Source organism: Chlorocebus sabaeus, chromosome 24 (assembly GCF_047675955.1).
Source record: "Chlorocebus sabaeus isolate Y175 chromosome 24, mChlSab1.0.hap1, whole genome shotgun sequence".
NCBI lineage: Eukaryota > Metazoa > Chordata > Mammalia > Primates > Cercopithecidae > Chlorocebus > Chlorocebus sabaeus.
This window is the reverse complement of record NC_132927.1, coordinates 56,201,314-56,218,702: the sequence shown is the minus strand read 5'-3', so window position 1 is coordinate 56,218,702 and position 17,389 is coordinate 56,201,314. Positions and strand designations below refer to the sequence as shown.

Genomic DNA, 17,389 nt, shown 5'->3' with positions numbered 1-17,389 from the left:
TTCATTTCAAATATGCTCGAGTCCTTTGTACTCAATGACAAGCCCTTGACCTTGAACTTCTCAAGCTATTCTCCCATTTCTCTCTTCCCGTTAATTGACATGATTTCAAAAACCTTCCTACTCATATCTTCCTCCAGTGTACTTTTTGCAGTCTGTCATCAATCCAAATTATGGTTTTTGATCCTGCTTGCTCCCACATTAAGGCTTTGCTTAGAATCACATACAGCCATTATTTCTGCCTATCAGTTTTCCAAGGTTTACCAAACATATCACCCCTTCTATGAAGTCTTCCCTTACATAATTTCTTCTAAGCTCCCAAATAGCTTAGTCTGTACTTTTTGATAGCTTATTTGCATTCACTGTAGTATCATTATTTGTGTATCTTTACAAGATTATAAGCTCCCAAGGCTCTCAACTTAATATCCCATAATCATTTAGTAAATGTTCAACAGACATTATCAAACCGATCTTAAACTATATAATCAAGGTATTAGTTCAATTGGGACGAACATAGGGCTTGGATTTTTTTTGGAGAAAGATCAAACTTCAATTTGAATATGGGCAAAGAGAGACTGGGCCTGTTTATACAAGAGACAAAAAGGATTAAAATCCTTCTAGCCATTTTCTGCCTTCATTGAAACAAAGTAACAATAGCCAATAGTAGACTAGCTTGCATGTAAGTGTTCAATAAATGTTTCTTGAATTATAGAAAAAGTGAATGCTTAAGGTAATCCTAGAATTATATATTAAATAGTGAGATTTAGAAAGATTCCGGGAGGTGTGACTCACACCTGTAATCCCAGCATTTTGGGAGGCCAAGGTGAGTGGATCACTTGAAGTCAGGAGTTCGAGACCAGCCTTGCCAACATGGCGAAACCCTTACTAAAAAAATAAAAAATAAATTTAAAAATTATCTGGGGTGGTGGCCCATGCCTGTAGTCACAGCTACTCAGGAGGCTGAGGCAGGAGAATTGCTTGAGCTTGGGAGGCAGAGGTTGCAGTGAGCCAAGATCATGCCACTGCACTGCAGGCTGCAAGACTCCATCTCAAAAAATGATGGGAGAAAAATCTAATACAGAACTTTGAAGACAGGAACAACATCAAAAAAATCTTTGCATAATTTGACGTCACTGAACCTGACTTTCCCCACCCCCCGATTCCTAAGATAGTCGATAATATAACCATTCCACTAAAGTTATCTTGAAGGCACAGGCTTAACTAAATATATATTTTTTAAATTCTAACTCTTTGAAAACTGGTAACCAACATATGGATAAAGGACAGCTATTCAGTTAAATCTATATTTCTAGATCACAGTGAAGAACATAGGGTAGATGGATTATCCAATTAGCCAAGTAAGTCTGTGTTTAGAGAACCAGAAATATGAGACATTTCTGCTACAATGAATGTATGACACAACTTGTAATCAGAAATTCTAGTAAGAAGCTGTTAAAATTGAAGCACTCATTTAAATTTTGGATTTGGATTCTGTTTTTTAATTTTAAATTTTAATATGGTGGGAGGCTTGGAAAGAAGACATCTAAGACTTTCTAGTGCTTATGGCACTATGTGAACATAGTTTTAAATACTGTTTTAAGCTTGATTTATAGAAAATACGTAAAAGGTACCAAATGCTTTTAAAAAACACAGTATCCAATAATCTTTTCCAGAATACAATGTTTCTATCATCTTTTCAGAAAAAATGCACTCCCTCCTGGTTATTCTATCACAGCAATCTAAACAACAATGCCTCAAGTAACAGATGATAATTATCTCATAAATATGCCATTTTGATAACTGAATGTAATAATTAGTAACTGCTTAGAATATTTTCTATCACATGAAAGTGGTCTAGCTCTTATTGGGCTTTTAATAAGATATGACTTAGCTTCAGTGTGAGATTTTCTCAAATGTTAAGAAAATAAAAGTGCATCAGCACACAAGGTTTTGGGAAGAACATTTTATTGCTAAGCATATCCTTGAACGAAAATGCAAATATGAACTAAAAGAAAAGAAAAAAGAAAAAGCAGTAATGTCACAACATCATAAAATAAATTCCTTTAGGTTCTGCTAATAAAACAGGAATATGATAGAAGCTCACATAGAGAATGCACATGTTCCCATAAAATTGTCCAAATAGAAACTTACACTAAAAGGAATATAACAAATGTATTATTACTCAAATTGAAAAAATGAAAGAAAGCAGGAAATCAGTTCACAAGACCTCAAGACTCCAAGAACAGCAATCTTTTACAGACATCGAGATATAATCAACTTCGTATAGGCTGGGCCATTTAGGTTATCTAAAATCGTGCTTTGATATCTCTTTATAATCCTGTCTTTTAAAAATGATAACAAAAAAATTAAACTCTTAACACATTGAAATATTAGATAATGAGGAACACCTCTTTCCATACACATTAGTAAAGGCTACCATTTAGATTGCGCTTTTTGCCCCATGTCGTTAAGATATTTTTTCAAAGTCAAATATTCATGCAACTTACAAAGACCAGCAAGAGTAGATTTCTAAATCTAAACAGCTGATTGATTTTCATCTGTACAAAAGAAATTGTCTATCTCTAACCCTCCAGAGGACACACGTCATTTTTGTGTGAATATTTGTCTTGCTTTGTCTCTTGCTTTTTGGATAGCTATGGCCATACAACCAGTTTATTGTTTTTCTGTACATTGTTTCCTCTTTACAAAAAGAAAAAGACAACCAGAATATAAACCAAACAGAAATAAACAGGAAAAAAAACCACAGTTCTTAAAGCAGTATGTACATAGGTGGCTAAGGAATTATACCAGCAAAGATGTAGTAAAATATGTAAACAAAATCTGAAGTTTTTTTTTTTAAATTCTCTTTGACACAGTTAACTGTGACAAAACTAAAATTCACACTTTCTTCACATTTTAAGGTTTGCTTTTTTGTTGTTTTGTTATTTTCTTTTAAAACAACATTCTCATTCCACTTCAAGACTTTAACAGATTTCCTGTGTCAGTCATCCCATCAAACATACCATGATAAATATATCTGTATATATATTTATTTATATATATATTATACTATTAAATTCCTTTTTTGTGTGTGTCACAGCAGCTTTATTCATTTATTTATTTGTTTTTAAAAAAGATGGGTGAAGGGAGAAGTGAGCAAATGGAAGGACAGAATTATCCATAAATGTCAGGCTACAAAATTAAACCACTATGAAAACCATTGTCATGTTCGGGGCGGGGAAAGAACTATGTGTTTTGTACTCTGGCATGACGTTTGGCTTGTGTGACCTTTTGTGGTTCCATCTCGAGTTGAACTCCCCTACTGTCTGGTTTGATAATTTAACAGACTTTAATATTGTCTTTTTTTTTTTTTTTGCATGCATTTCAATCAGTCACAGATCCAGCCCACCTCCCCTTCCTCTTCCCTAGGAAAGGCTATTTTAGTTTGTGGGGCTTTCTTTTTTAACACAATTTGGCTGGGTGAATGGACAGGAACAATATTGTTAAGTAAAGCCAATAGCTCTGATAACACCAGCCCTAAACCCATCTGTTCGGGGTTTGGGTGGTGAATTCTGAAATTAGATCCTGGGGGACCAGCTTTTTGAATCAATATTATCATCCGTCACATGAATTTTGCTATGTGTTCAGCAAAGCATCTTATAGGAAACAAACAACAGATTCTAGAGACACCATAACCTGATATGTAGAGTGAACACCATGGTAGCTTTTGAGTTTATATGGCAATAGTCTCTCTCACTTTTGTTTTGAGTTTTTTCCTCTTCCGATGTCCAGTCATTATCAAAAAAATAAACAAAAACCCAAAAGCCATTTTTCCCCTCAGACCTTAAAGTTACACGCACACTGGTCAGAACCAGATAAGGGTTGTGGGTTTTTTTTGTTTGTTTGTTTTTGTTTTTTGGTGGTTTTTTTTGTTTTTGTTTTTTTTTACTTTTTTCTTTTTTTGTTGTTGTTGTAGTTTTGTTTTTTACATAATTAAACCGAAAAAACATGGTTACAGTCAAGCTTCACAAACATCATTACAGACTCACTTGGAGTTATGGAACAAGTAAGCCATGAAGTCTTCTACCTTTTAGGAAAAGGTCCTGCGGAGAAGGAAGCTTCCAGGCCTGCGGAAGTGGTGGAGCCACCGTCCGGCTCCAGAGCGCTAAGTGTGTGCTTTATGATACAGCAGGGCACAAAACCTTCTGTCTCCCAGCGACCGCTGGGACCTTGCTGCAGCCATGGCTGAGCTTCAGAGAGAGATGCATCGCTGTGTGTGTGTGTCCTTTAAAAAACGGTTTTCCCCACCAGAGTCGTGGTTATATACCCCATTTCATAGTTCCAGCAGTTCTGACATCTGTGAGATCTCACCGTCCAAAGATTCATAGGCGTGGATAGAAATAACTGTGAAACTCGCGTGTGAGCAGTGTTCGCATGTTTACACGTAGTACTCCCTGTCCTTGTTTTTCTGTTTCTTGTGGCCGCTCTTCGAGCTCTGCTGCTTCTCCTTCATGAGCGTGCCGTTGCTCTGGGCGGAGTTGCTGATGTAGTTCCGCGTCTCGTCCACTTGATAGGACCCCTCGTCCCTGTTCCTGTACTTGTACATGGCGTACAGGAGGATCAAGATGCAGAGGGCGGCAGCAGCCACAATGCCGACGACCATCCCTGTTGTGCTGCTCGACTCCCGGATCACCTCTGAGGCCCCCGGGACCCGTCTGATTCCCGGCTCCGTGGGGTTTGCTGTGGGCACATTACGGAACATGGGGGAAGTAATTAGTGGGCTCTTCAGTTTGGTGCTGTCTAGCTCATAGGCAGTGGGCAACGGAAGCAAGACTATATCAGGCTGGGGTTTGAGATCACGGTTATTCATTTTGCCAGCTGGCAATTTGGGCACCATCCCAGACGAGGAGGAAGCTGTGAAGCGGATCAGCTCAGGGGATAAAGATGTGGTAGTAGTCCTACTAGTTTCGGAGACTTTGTTAGGTCTAAAGTCCTTGGATTCCCACTTGGGCGCATGTGCTTTGTAGCCACCTTCGAAGATTGAAGTGGAAAGACTCTTATCTGTTACCAAGGAGAAGGTGGTGTAAAAATCTTCATCATCAGTAGGGGGCAGGTTAGAGTCAAAGGTTTCCCCTGAGCCATACCCAGATATCACCAAGCCATCATCATCACAACCATCGCTGCCTTGGTCCGACAAGCAAGGTAACCCCGCCTCAGAGGTCATGGACAGGGAATCTTTGGTGGTCTCAATAATGGTGAGGAGGGGGCGAAAGGTAGGGGGGAGTGTAATGGAAGGTGCACGAGTAGCAATAGGAGGGGTAGCTAAAGGGTCTTCTACAAGAAGAGGGATAACTAATTCACCTCCTGGGATGGAAAAGAAAAAGAAAAACAGAATTAGCATATTTGTAAACACAACTGTAGTTACTCTCAACCAGTGTAGTTCACAGATTATGCCTCAGCAATTATAATAAAATGATCTGGATCTTTTCTGAATGGAGTCTAATCATTCTAGGCAGATTTGGAGCCTTCTATATGCCTCTTGCCACCCAAACCTGAAATCCCTAGATCAGGGGCTTAGATTTTTAAAGATACTCTCAAGTAATTATTTAGATAGAATTCAACTATATATGTTCTTTCCAGGATCTGCTTAATGGCTGATGACATTCAGTGACATTGTTAGAAATATTGGCTGGCTATCAAAATTGGCATGTGTGGGTACCTGTACACATTGTGTGCTTAAGTTATGAATTTATTAACATGTATTTAAGATTTCTTTATTGCCTTCTTGGGATTCTACTTATTTGTTCCCAGGAGGATGAGAATGACCTATTCACCATCTTACTGAGACCAAGATCAAGAAACATAAAAGATTGTGTCCTTTGTGTTTTCTTAAGTTACTTACTTTTATTTCACACTTATTAATTGCAGTCCTTATTTACTGTAAGCTGAGTGATAGAGATTTACAATAATTCAAAAATGTTCATCTAACAAATCCATTTTGACTATTCTTTTCCAGAAATTCCCCTGATTATTAAATGACAACTTGCCTTGCATTAGTCTAATATTTGTATGCATTACTTTCATGTTATATGCAATATATTGTGAGCTGGAAGCTAGGTTTTCAAAATACCCAGCCTAGATATACATGACTTGAAACTTTTAGACTCAGAAATGTTGACTTAGGAAAGTGAGTTTTTTTAAATTGGTGATTCCTAACTAGTGGGGCAAAAATATATCGGTTTACCCATAAACCCTCGTTATTGCACTTAGAATCATGTAGACTAAGTTGGGAAAGAAAGCTCAGAATAGTTCATTAAATCACAGGGCCTTGCAGATCATGGATGCCACAAATATTCTGCAGCAGTGGTTGTTTACCTGGCTGTAAGGCCAAGATGGCTATGCATCTATGGCAGCAAGACAACTGATCTCTCTTCAGTGTCTTTATAATGTTATTTTACAAGCAGAGGAAGAATCTTAAGAAGTCACAGTTTGTGTCTCTTAATTGAATTTATTCCAGAAGAATGTATTCCCACTATCACTTAAAAAAATCCACTCGCAGGAATGGTACGAACGTTTCCCTGCCCAGTTAGTTAGAAGGTTGAGATACTAATGTGACGTTATTGTTGAAGGCCTCTTTCTGAGTGGACCCACTGAGCTGTCAACTGCTACTGCGTATTGTGTCTCTTACACTTGGTAATAACTTTGCTGTGATGGTATAGTCAGTGTTTGAATAGCTTTTAACAGATAGGACTGTAGCTGAGTTACCCACCTCATCAATAACAAAGCCAGACAAGGAGGTGATTCAGTACCAGAGTTCTAGGGGCACTCCAAGTGAATAAGCCTTGGAGTTTATACAGTCTTCCAGGGTTTTTCCTATGAAGATTGATTCATGAATTAAAACTCTCCCTTTGAATGCACGGGAAATGTTTCAAGATGCAAGCTTTCCACACCTTGCATCTTGAAACGTTTCCCATGCATCCAAATTGTCCAGGTTTCAGGTGTGCTAAGAGAAGGGCTTCCTGAGGAGAAAGCTAATGCCTACCTTCAAGCACTGAGAAACTGCTGGTGCCCATGTCAGAAGCCTTTATTCTCTCCCTGTTTAGCTAATAACAATTGTGTTCTGCAGAAAGAAACTGAGTTTGGGAGGGAGCTGATAAAGTATATAATGTATATCATTTAGAAGGGAAGGGACAACAGAATGTTGTAGTGTCATCTCTAGCCTATGTGATAATTTTACTATGAAATTAATACCTTTTTGAGATCCTCAAGATGATCTTATAGAATGTGCTCTAAACCTGAGCCTCTATTCTGGCGCTTAGAGTTTGAAACTATTGAGCAAAATGATCTTTGCAGATTTGCCAAAGATTCACACTTGCTGTACTAGACCAGCAGACACCTATTTTTTTTTTTTAACATTGTGAACATATATAATTCATATGCCTTGCAACTTATTTAATGCATAATTTACACACTTTTGCTAGTTTTTATAAATGGGATTTGGAGTGCAGTTCCCTAAAGGTAAGCCAGTCCTAAAACTAACTCTGAGCAAACTTTTTTATTATTCTTCTGCTAGGGGGCCCCAAGTGGTAGATTTAAGGTGATATATGAAAGAGGGCAATGTTTGAGTAATAGGAGAGCAGTGATAAGAGAGAGGAAGTGAAGGCCCGTGGAATCTGTCTAAAGCTTCCTTATGAATTTCTCAGGCACAATTTTACTTACCTTCAGAGGACAAGACAGGATTTTTTTTTAACTTATCTATAACAAAGGTTTAACATGTGTGTTCTTTTCTGGCACAAACACGTAGTCATTTGTTCCTTATGGCAATGACAAATCTACCCCATGTAGAGTAAGCAAAGAGGAAACTAGGTTAAAGGACAAGGAATAACTGATATCTTAGGAAGCAAAGGCCCGGTACAAACAGTTTAAATATAAAGGCAAACTGTTGGGTAAGAGGCTAGTGTCCCTTTAAGTGGGATTAAGATCACCGTCTTCATGATTACAGAGTGGCATTCATTTGCAATTTTAGTGTACCATCTGTGACACCCAACTGGAATCTTAAATTTGCCTTTTTGTTTTTCTGTTTTTTTTTTTTTTTTTCTTAATACTAGCTAAAGCTTCCAGTGTACTTGTTTCAAAATCTACAAACTGTTCACTCTGCAGTTGAATTACTTAACTTTCCTTTGCTATCTCCCTCTCATTTAACACACTAATGCAAGTATCTTAGATTTAAAAAAACTAACTTTCCTTTGCTATCTCCCTCTCATTTAACATTTAATGCAAGTATCTTAGATTAAAAAAAAAAAAAAAAAAGAGTAACCACATTTTTTATTTTAACTGTATAGTAAGAGGGTTCTGAAGCTTGTTAATTTATAAAGAGCTTCTAAAAGCCTGGTGAGTCCCAAAGTGAAATGATAAGAGCTTTAGAACCAAAATGATGGGTATGCTATTTCAGAGTTTAGAAAACAAAATCTTTCAGAACTACTGATCTCTAGTTTTCTTTGCCATTTTGTTACTAATCTCGGTAGCAGCAATAAAAATGATAAATGATACCCTCTGTTGGGAAAACCTGAGCCGAAATCATGCTGATTTTTAGACAAGGAAGTGGTAGAAGCTTTCTTAACCCCTCTTTCCTGGCTTCTCAAGAAGTGGGAAGATTGCCTTTAGTTTAAAATGAAGTCCACTGGGATACAGAGGAGTCCTTTTGACAAATAGGAATTCTAATGAAAATAGGTAGAAAATTTTAGACAACTGTAAACATGAAAGATGCCTGGGACAAGTGTCTGTTGGTGTAATTAATTTTAAAACTAAATTCCATGTTTAAGATTGCAGACAATAATAGGGTCCTGGGGAGATCAAAGGCACACCTCATTTGAGAGGAGAAAGTGATGTATTTCTCCTACTATTAGATCCTTAATAGAAATAACTTAGTTTGGCTGGATGCAGTGGCTCACGCCTGTAACCCCAGCACTTTGGGAGTCCGAAGCAGGCGGATCACGAGGTCAGGAGATCGAGACCATCCTGGCTAACACAGTGAAACCCCGTCTCTACTAAAAATACAAAAAAATTAGCCGGGCGAGGTGGCGGGCACCTGTAGTCCCATCTACTCGGGAGGCTGAGGCAGGAGAATGGCGTGAATCCGGGAGGCGGAGCTTGCAGTGAGCCGAGATTGCGCCACTGCACCCCAGCCTGGGCGACAGAGCGAGACTCAACCTCAAAAAAAAAAAAAAAAAAAAAGTTTGGTGGGAAGCTATTCAAGCCTTCTTGTCTATTTTAATCAAAAGTGACTACCCTGAGAAATGTTCAAGTGGCTGATACTATTTTCTTTACTTCCCAGAGACCATGAAGTCAGTGATCAACTAGGTGTCTATGTCTAAAAAAGTATTCATGGAAGTAAAAAACCCAAAGTCATAAAAGGTTATGGGCAGAGAAATACAAAACCTGTAATCCATCAAAATCCTAATTTCCTATGCCATCGCCAGAATTTTTCTTTAGTTTGGGATAAAAACTATCTGTATTCCTTAGAGTTAGCATTTTAAAATCAGGCATACATACCCCTTTTTAGCAGGATTGTGCTTTACTTTAAACTAGAGAGATCATTAGAGATATAAAAGGTCTATTTGAGCCCTGAAGGCATCTCAGCTTTTTTGCTTTTTGAGTGTATTTGTAGATATATAATTCATGCCTCTAGGGCTGATGTCCAGCAAAAGGGGCTCCCTTCCATCAAAAAAGACAATGTGTAAAAAATTTAATAGAACTCTTTTGAACTGTGAGAATGTTGTGGGTGATAGTGAATGTAGTGGGTTATCTTTGAAAAAAAAAAAATAAAAAGAACAAAAAGCAACAACAACAAAAAACAAGCATGAAGTTTCAACCCTTGCCTCTCTGGAGATATGTGGGTTTTGAGAGTTCACGAAAATACCTGAACAGTGAGACTCTGGGACAGGACACCATGCTCGAATTCCTTGAATTCTTGTTATATATATTTTGGTATTTCACCTCATCTCTTATTTGCATTATCCTAATTTTCTGCTTGAAAATTCACATAATGGGAGAAACCATTCTTTCCCCCCCAAAAATTAATTTTTCAAAGATATTTAGCTCTTTGGTGACATGGAAATGTGTACTTGTAACACATAAATATCATAAAGCTTGTAACCATGAAATTGCCCTCCATCAACCTTCAGAAAAAATAGTCATGGACAAACAGGGCAAGTACCTGGGGAGAAGACAGTAGAAAAACAGGTGTCTCAAAGGGGCTTAACTTATATTTCAACAGGATGAGAATTTCTAGATAGGGCGTTCTCCCTGCCTTCCCCACTACCCTTCCACCCCAGCAAAGGGTTTTTCTGAAATAGGTTTGATTTTGAAAGGCTACAGATTATATTATTCAACAATAAGATGGGCCACAGCCCTTTGATATCATTATATATTATAAAACATGAAATGTCAAGTGGAGTGTTTCATTTGCTTATTGATTAACAGCTTTGCCTCTGAAGTAACTCTGACTCTCAGCATTAGAACTCTGTAGGAGTTCCCACTGGCGCTAGGAATTTGGTCAAATTTCTTAAACTCTATGGAAAATGAGAATAATAAAATACTCTACCTCAAACCATCAATGCAAATATTAAAATAATGCATATCAAGTACTTTTTAAATATGTTACGTGGTTAGCACAGTACCTACTGCTATTCAGGAATGCTAGGTACTAATGTTGTTATTTCTACTAATGTATTTGAGCTGTACATACTCAAATAATCACCTTCTTCAAACCCTTTTTATTTAGTGGCTTCATGCTAAAGTAGAAGTAGAATTATATAGGATCTAGATTATTGAGGCTATTTTAAATAGAATATAAGGAATAATTCAAAGAGCTGGTATTTTTTTTAAATAACCTTTTATTAAATTTACCTTTGGATATCTTTTTCATAGAAAGAAAGTATTCTAACAAGCAACAAGATAAAACAACATCCCATGTAGGAAGTTCTAAGTTTTAGACCTAAAATATTATCAGCATGTCAAACAACACAAAATCACATAAACTGAGGTAGAGAGAGCCCAAGCATTAAGCTGCTGGCTTGGAAACATCTCTTATCTACCATTCAGTTTGATATTTCTATAACAGTTTCAAATAACACAAATATCTATAAAGCAAAACAAGTAACTTCTTGACTAAAAAATTATATAGTGCTTCTTACCAATCTTATGTATGTTGAAGCGCATAAGGCAGCATTGGTCCAAATAATCTTAAGGTGAAGGAATATTCTTAGCCTGTAGTTACACGATGATAGTACCTACCTGAAATATTTTCTATGTAAAACTTTAGGTATGAAAATCATCATGTTTTCTTCTTGGTAGAATCTTAAGATCCCTGAAAGCTTACCTGATTAAATCCTTGAGAGAAATGAAACAGGGAAAAGGAGAAAAGACAAAGGAAAGAGGGAGAGAGAGAATGTGTGTGCACCTTCTGTGTGTGTGTCTGTGTTTTTATCAGTTGTTAGTTCCATACACTGGAAGGCGTCAGTATCACAGAACAATACTCGAAACACCCGGGATTCTTGATGTCTTCATTTTCAGTATAATTGATTTTGTAGCCTGAAGCAAAGGTGAGAGTATAATACTGGATAGCCAAACTCTACCATAGTCACTTGAGAGTACCTTATTTTCCCCTTTGCTGAAGGAAAATAACTAATTTCCTAAATGCTTTTTAAGGACTTTTAAAAGAATGCAATTACCACTGTTACTACTTGGAGCTAAGTCAACTCATTTTCTTCTGGGGTACAGGCCTCCCACGGGCTGTAAACAATTTTAAGATGCCAAATAGAGCCTACCACTACTTTCAAGACTTTAAAATGGTGGTGAAAAAGTTCAGGCAAAGAGGCCAGGCTTTCTTTGGGAGGTAAGGATAATGTTTTAACCCCCTTCTACTGACAGTAGAATTCACATTGATTATTAGAAGCAATTCAGCACAAAACATAACAGTGAAAATTCAGCAAATAGACACAAATGAAATAAAAATATAATATAGTCTTCAAAATTATACAGTAGAAAATAAAATCAACTTCATAGCCAAAGTAAGCTGGGAGAAGGAGAGCAAATAACGTTGAGGCATTCACAATATAATAAGAACAGAAAGAAAAGTAAAAGCAAATTAAAAAATAGAGGCTGTTCTGGGAAAAAAAAAAAAAGAAATCATTTCCATATAGGCAAAATAATTGAAACTAAAAAAGCATACTGTATTAATTGATAGTCAACTTACATCAACAAATTGCCCGCATGTTTTTTGGCATGAAAGAAAAATTTACAAAAGAAAGTTGTGTAAGAATGCTCTTGGACAAATAGAATTGCCACATTCTTGTAACTTGCTTTTTTGTTGTCATTTCTTAAAAACTTTTGAGCAAAATGTCTAATTTTTCAAATATAATTTACAACAGAGGATGATACAGGGAGGCAACAACACATACATCCACACCACATAACATAAAAAGAAAAAAAAAATCTGCACTTGAACAAATTTTTACTTTGGGGGGTTTGGGAGGGCATCAATTTTTGAATTTAAAATAATTCCGATTGCTATGATTGAAAAACCAAACAAAAAACCTGTTTCCTTTTATAATTTGCCTTTCAAAAAAAATTCTATGAATCTAATGGGTTTTGAATGAATTTCTGCATTTATAGGTTTTCAGATATATACTTAATTTTTTTTGTCTTTTTGACAAATTTTAGGCTTTCTTTAATTTAGGGAGATGGATGACAGCACATAAATTTTAACAATGCTAAAGAAAGGGGGAGTATGGGAAGGAAAGATGCAGGAAGGGGAGGGTCATATCTATGAGTGAACTACACAGGAGATGAAGATGATAGGAGTAAATGTGTAAGTGAGTCGCCATGTCCATGTAAGGGCGGCACGGAGTGATCTAGCTGCATTAGAGCTTCTGGCTGTAAGGAAGGGATGGGCAATATACAAAAACAAATGAGCCTACACATGCCCATCTATGGAGATAAAGAACAGAACTCTAACACTGACAATCTCACACACCCTAAGCTGCAACTTCTTCAACATGCAATTACTCCAAAAATTATTACAGTTTCATTAAAGATTTTCAAATAATAAAAACAGTTAAACTTTTTTCCTACTAAAAATAGCCAAAATACATAAAATACTAGTAGTCATGATCAAAAAGTTTAAAGCAAAAACAAGAAGACTAGATTTATGCATTCAAGTTGAACAACTTCATCGGCAGCCACACAGCCACATCTAGATTTGGGGAGGTTTAGAAATCTACAGAGGTGATTGAGAGGCAATACTAAGCAGGGGGCCCATGCACTGGGTTGCTAATTACATCTCTATAGAGAAATGGTATTTTCCAGATAACATCATCTGTCTTCCTTACGCCACCCATGTTGCACACAATTGGCAAGAAGACCAGGCTAATTTGAAACATGTGGATGTGAGGATTCTGCAGCTGAAGTTGTTCCACATTTAAAGAGGGAGTGGGGAAAAATTGCAGAAAACAATTCATAACTTTTTTCTCATAATTTTAGATAAAATCAAATCTAAGATAAAGATCTAGCAATTAAAAGAAACACATTGATATATATATATATATATAGATATATATAATATAAAAAGCACTTAATTCCCAAACAAGAAGGGAGAAAAAAACCAAAAAGTTTAAAGAAAAAAAATATTTCACACACTTTCAGAGATGAACAACCAGACGCACAGGCTTGAAAGGCACAGACAGAGCAGTCAGGGGACACGTTTTTTTGCTTTGCTTTTTTGGCTTGTTAATTCCCCTTTTTGTGAGAGCCAAAATTAAAAATAGATTGTGCATTTTCTTTAAAACCTAATTTTACATTTTCTTTATTTTTGGCTTTGCTTTGAAAAAATAAAAAGGGCGTGCAGTCTGGATGTACGTCGTAAGTAGACATTTAAAAGAGAAGAAAGTAGCTAGACTGACAAATGGGTTATCATTTATTATCCTTCAATTGTAGGAATGTTAATCCAGTTAACACATGCTTAAAGTAAGTTGCATTTAGGGGAAAATAGAAAAACAGAACAGCAAGCTAGGATTAGGGGGTCAGCAAGACAAAACCAATTTAGGGGTAGGAGGAAAGTACTGGGTTTTGTTTCATGCCTTTCCAGTAGGGGTGAAGGACATCTGAAGGCTTCCTGCCAATTAGAAGGAAAGCATGTGAGAGGTGTGTGTGTGTGGGGTCGGGGGCAGAGGAGTTGAACTAGAACCTGTATTGACAGGAATTGGAATCAAAATACATATGGGTTCATGAGTTCTGCTTCAGGAAATTTATCCCAAATTTATTCATAGCCTTTAGAAGGCATATTTTATAAGGCATAGAGAGGTTAAAATTAACATTGCTCTGTGGGAGGGTTCCTGGGCTTAGTCAAAGTGACAGGGCACAATGATGACAGTAGAATGTTAATAAAATGAGCCTGATAAATGGAGGAATAGCCAATTTTTTTTTTTTTTTTTTTTTTTGTAAGAGTGGCAAAACCCCTCTTCACTCCAAAGAATACAATATCAGTGTCTGTAAACTACAGGACAATCATGGATAAAGTTTACTGGAAGTGCTTTGAGGAAAACTATGCCAATAAGGTTTATTTGAAGTACATTGAGGGAAAACTATGCCTCTCACATGCATGCACACAGAGAGGTAGATACTGTACAAGGAATAGAGGGAAGGAATTTTTAGAAATGGCCTCAGCCTCCACTGGAAGAGATCACTAGAGTTATATTCAGTATTATATCTTATTAAGAACATTAATGTTCAACCAAGGACTGGGAAACCCAGGTAGGCGAACCACAAAGGCAAGACACTTGAGAGCACCTGGTTCTGACAGCCAATTCCAACCACGCCTAAGAACTCTTTCAGGTGACTTTGACAAATAGAGTAAATTTTGAGGATGAGTTCGACTTTTGCCCACTATGGGATGCCCCTTTTATTATTTTACTTTAAAGAAATTATAGCAATGTGTCCCCATGGGTCAGTCCGTACCAAGATTTTTAGTCTCTGGTTTAATAATGTTAATCATTATTCTGGGAACTTCACAAAGAGCAGCTGGAAAGTTATAGATGGAGGAAAAAAAATTTAATAATATAGAAAAAGAAAAACCCTTGTTGCCATTTAGTTCATTTTTTTTTTGGACTAATTATACTTTTAACATTGAATTAAGATTGTATAAATGCATATATGGTCGGTCTCAAAAGGCATCAAATGACATCTGTAGAACAAAGTTCTACAATTTTTAAAAGTAGGAAACATAAGCAGTCTAAGTGTGAGACTTAAAGAATAAGATACTTGCAGTACACGCATTCTCTTAGATAATAAGAGGCATTTTGAAAAAGATACATCAGCAATTTGGGTTCTCTAAGCCTTCTACTGAGTAATTTACCTATTCCAAAATTGCCTGTTTTGAAACTCTTACAAGTAGGACACCACTTACATTCTAGAAATCACTGGTCTGAACAATCGAATATATGAAAATTTAGGGTTGTCACCTTGTAAATAATATGTGTATTTTTTAAACCCATGGAAGCTGTAGTTTCAAATGAAGCCAACAAAGCCTGAATATAATGCATGTATATCTTTACTGTATAAGTCAACCATTAGTTCACATACATAAACCTTGTTTGGTCTCTAAGATACAAAATGACATTGCTTGCTAATAGTAGTTCATAATCAGGTCACAACTTCATTTTCATCTTTCATTAACTATCTACACTAGGTTTGTATTAATAACTGCCTGATTTTGTGGCTATGCCTTTACTCTGGGTATTAAGAACGTGTTTGGGTTATGTTTGTCACTGAGAACAAATAATACAATAATTTGATTTGAAACAGTATATTTTGATACATCCATTTTTATCTCACCATGTCCTAATAGCCCTGTCAAAATGTAAAATCAAAAATTTTAAAATGCCAAATGCCATATTACAGTTGTTAGAATTCATCTTGGGAAATTGTTTCAAAGAAATGTTTCTGAACTGCTTGGGGTTGAGCTCAAGAATCCCAAAGACATACTCAAGTTACTCCAGTTGCAAGCCCTCCTCTCCGGAAGCATGGGTCCTCCTTGCTAGAAGGCATTGTCTTCAGTGTATAGAGGTGAGGCCCAAGAGGAAGGCCCCAGTGAATTACTTTGCATAACATTATATATTTTAAACTTCTCAGGGAGAATACTAGAGAGATGAAGGCAGAGGGAACCATCTCAACAGTCTTAGTGCAACACTGTGTAAAGATTTAAAAAATTACAAACCAGGAGGGCTGAGAAAAAAGTTGGAATAACAAATAACTAATGAAGATTTTGAAGACTTTTGGCATTGGATGCATGAATTAAGCCTCCGCATCTGTTTCTCCTATGAAATATACAAAAACATTTTCATAGATTGTGACTTTTGTGTCTATGGGGTGAATGGAGGAATTCTTCTGGGAGGATGGATGGCTCATTTCTGAATCACAGTTTGACTTAGAATGAAAGTAGAGAACCCTGTACATAAACATGGAATTCTGGCTGTGAGGACTGCTGTTGTCAGCATTACAAAACGAGCCCTGCATATACATTTATTCCTCATAACTTCCTCTGTAGACATGGAGGGTGCTCAGAAAAGGGGTGAAGGAACCCGTTTCATAATATGGTACAGTAATGCTGCAATGAACATGGAGTGTAGATATCTCTACATGATGGTAATTTCCTTTCCCTTGGGTATATACTCAGAAAAGGTATTGCTGGGTTATATGGCAATTCCATTTTTAATTTAGGAACTTCCATACTGTTTTCTGTAATGGCTGGACCAATCCAAATTCCCACCCACAGCATACAGGGTTCCCTTTTCTCCACACCCTCATCAACACATGTTGTCTCTTGTCTTTTTGATAATACCTACCCTAATAGGTATGAGGTGATATCTCATGGTGGTTTTAATTAGCATGTCTCTGGTGATTAGTTAGGCTAAGTATCTTTTCACATATATGTTGGCAATTTTTGTCTCTTTTTAGAGGAATGTCTATTCAGGTTCCTTTGTCTATTTTTAAAATCGGGTTATATGTTTTCTTGTGATTGAGCTGTGTGAGTTCTTTATAAATTTTGGAAGATAGCCCCTTACTAGATATATGGTTTGAAAATATGTTTTCCTCAACCTGTAGGTTACCTTTTCATTTTATTGATTGTTTTCTTTGTTGTGAAGAAGTGTTTTGGTTAGATGTATAATTCTTAAAGATTACTTTGGCTTCAGTATGAAGAATGGACTTTAGGGAAGCAGAAGTAGAATGAGGGAGATCAATTGGGCAGCTATTGCAGAGTTCAAGCAAGAAATGATGGTGACTTACACTACAGCATGAGTAGCTGGAGGAAAAGAAACGTGTGAGCAATTTGTTA

At 36.7% G+C, this 17,389-nt stretch overlaps 1 protein-coding gene across 20 annotated transcripts in view; it reads right to left on the bottom strand.

Annotated features, from left to right (window-relative positions):
• Positions 1–603: 603 nt before the first annotated feature.
• The window catches only part of NRXN3 (neurexin 3), a 1,700,445-nt gene continuing 1,683,659 nt past the window's right edge, over positions 604–17,389 (bottom strand). For 8 of the 20 annotated variants that reach the window (XM_073011205.1, XM_073011206.1, XM_073011209.1 and 5 more), the window contains one exon: positions 605–5,361. In XM_073011205.1, the coding sequence (XP_072867306.1) occupies positions 4,436–5,361 (926 nt within the window). In that variant the 3' untranslated portion in view covers positions 605–4,435. Of the gene's footprint in view, positions 5,362–12,253; positions 12,934–17,389 lie in introns of all 20 variants that reach the window. The other 12 variants (XM_073011214.1, XM_073011222.1, XM_073011221.1 and 9 more) reach the window with 9 other exon arrangements.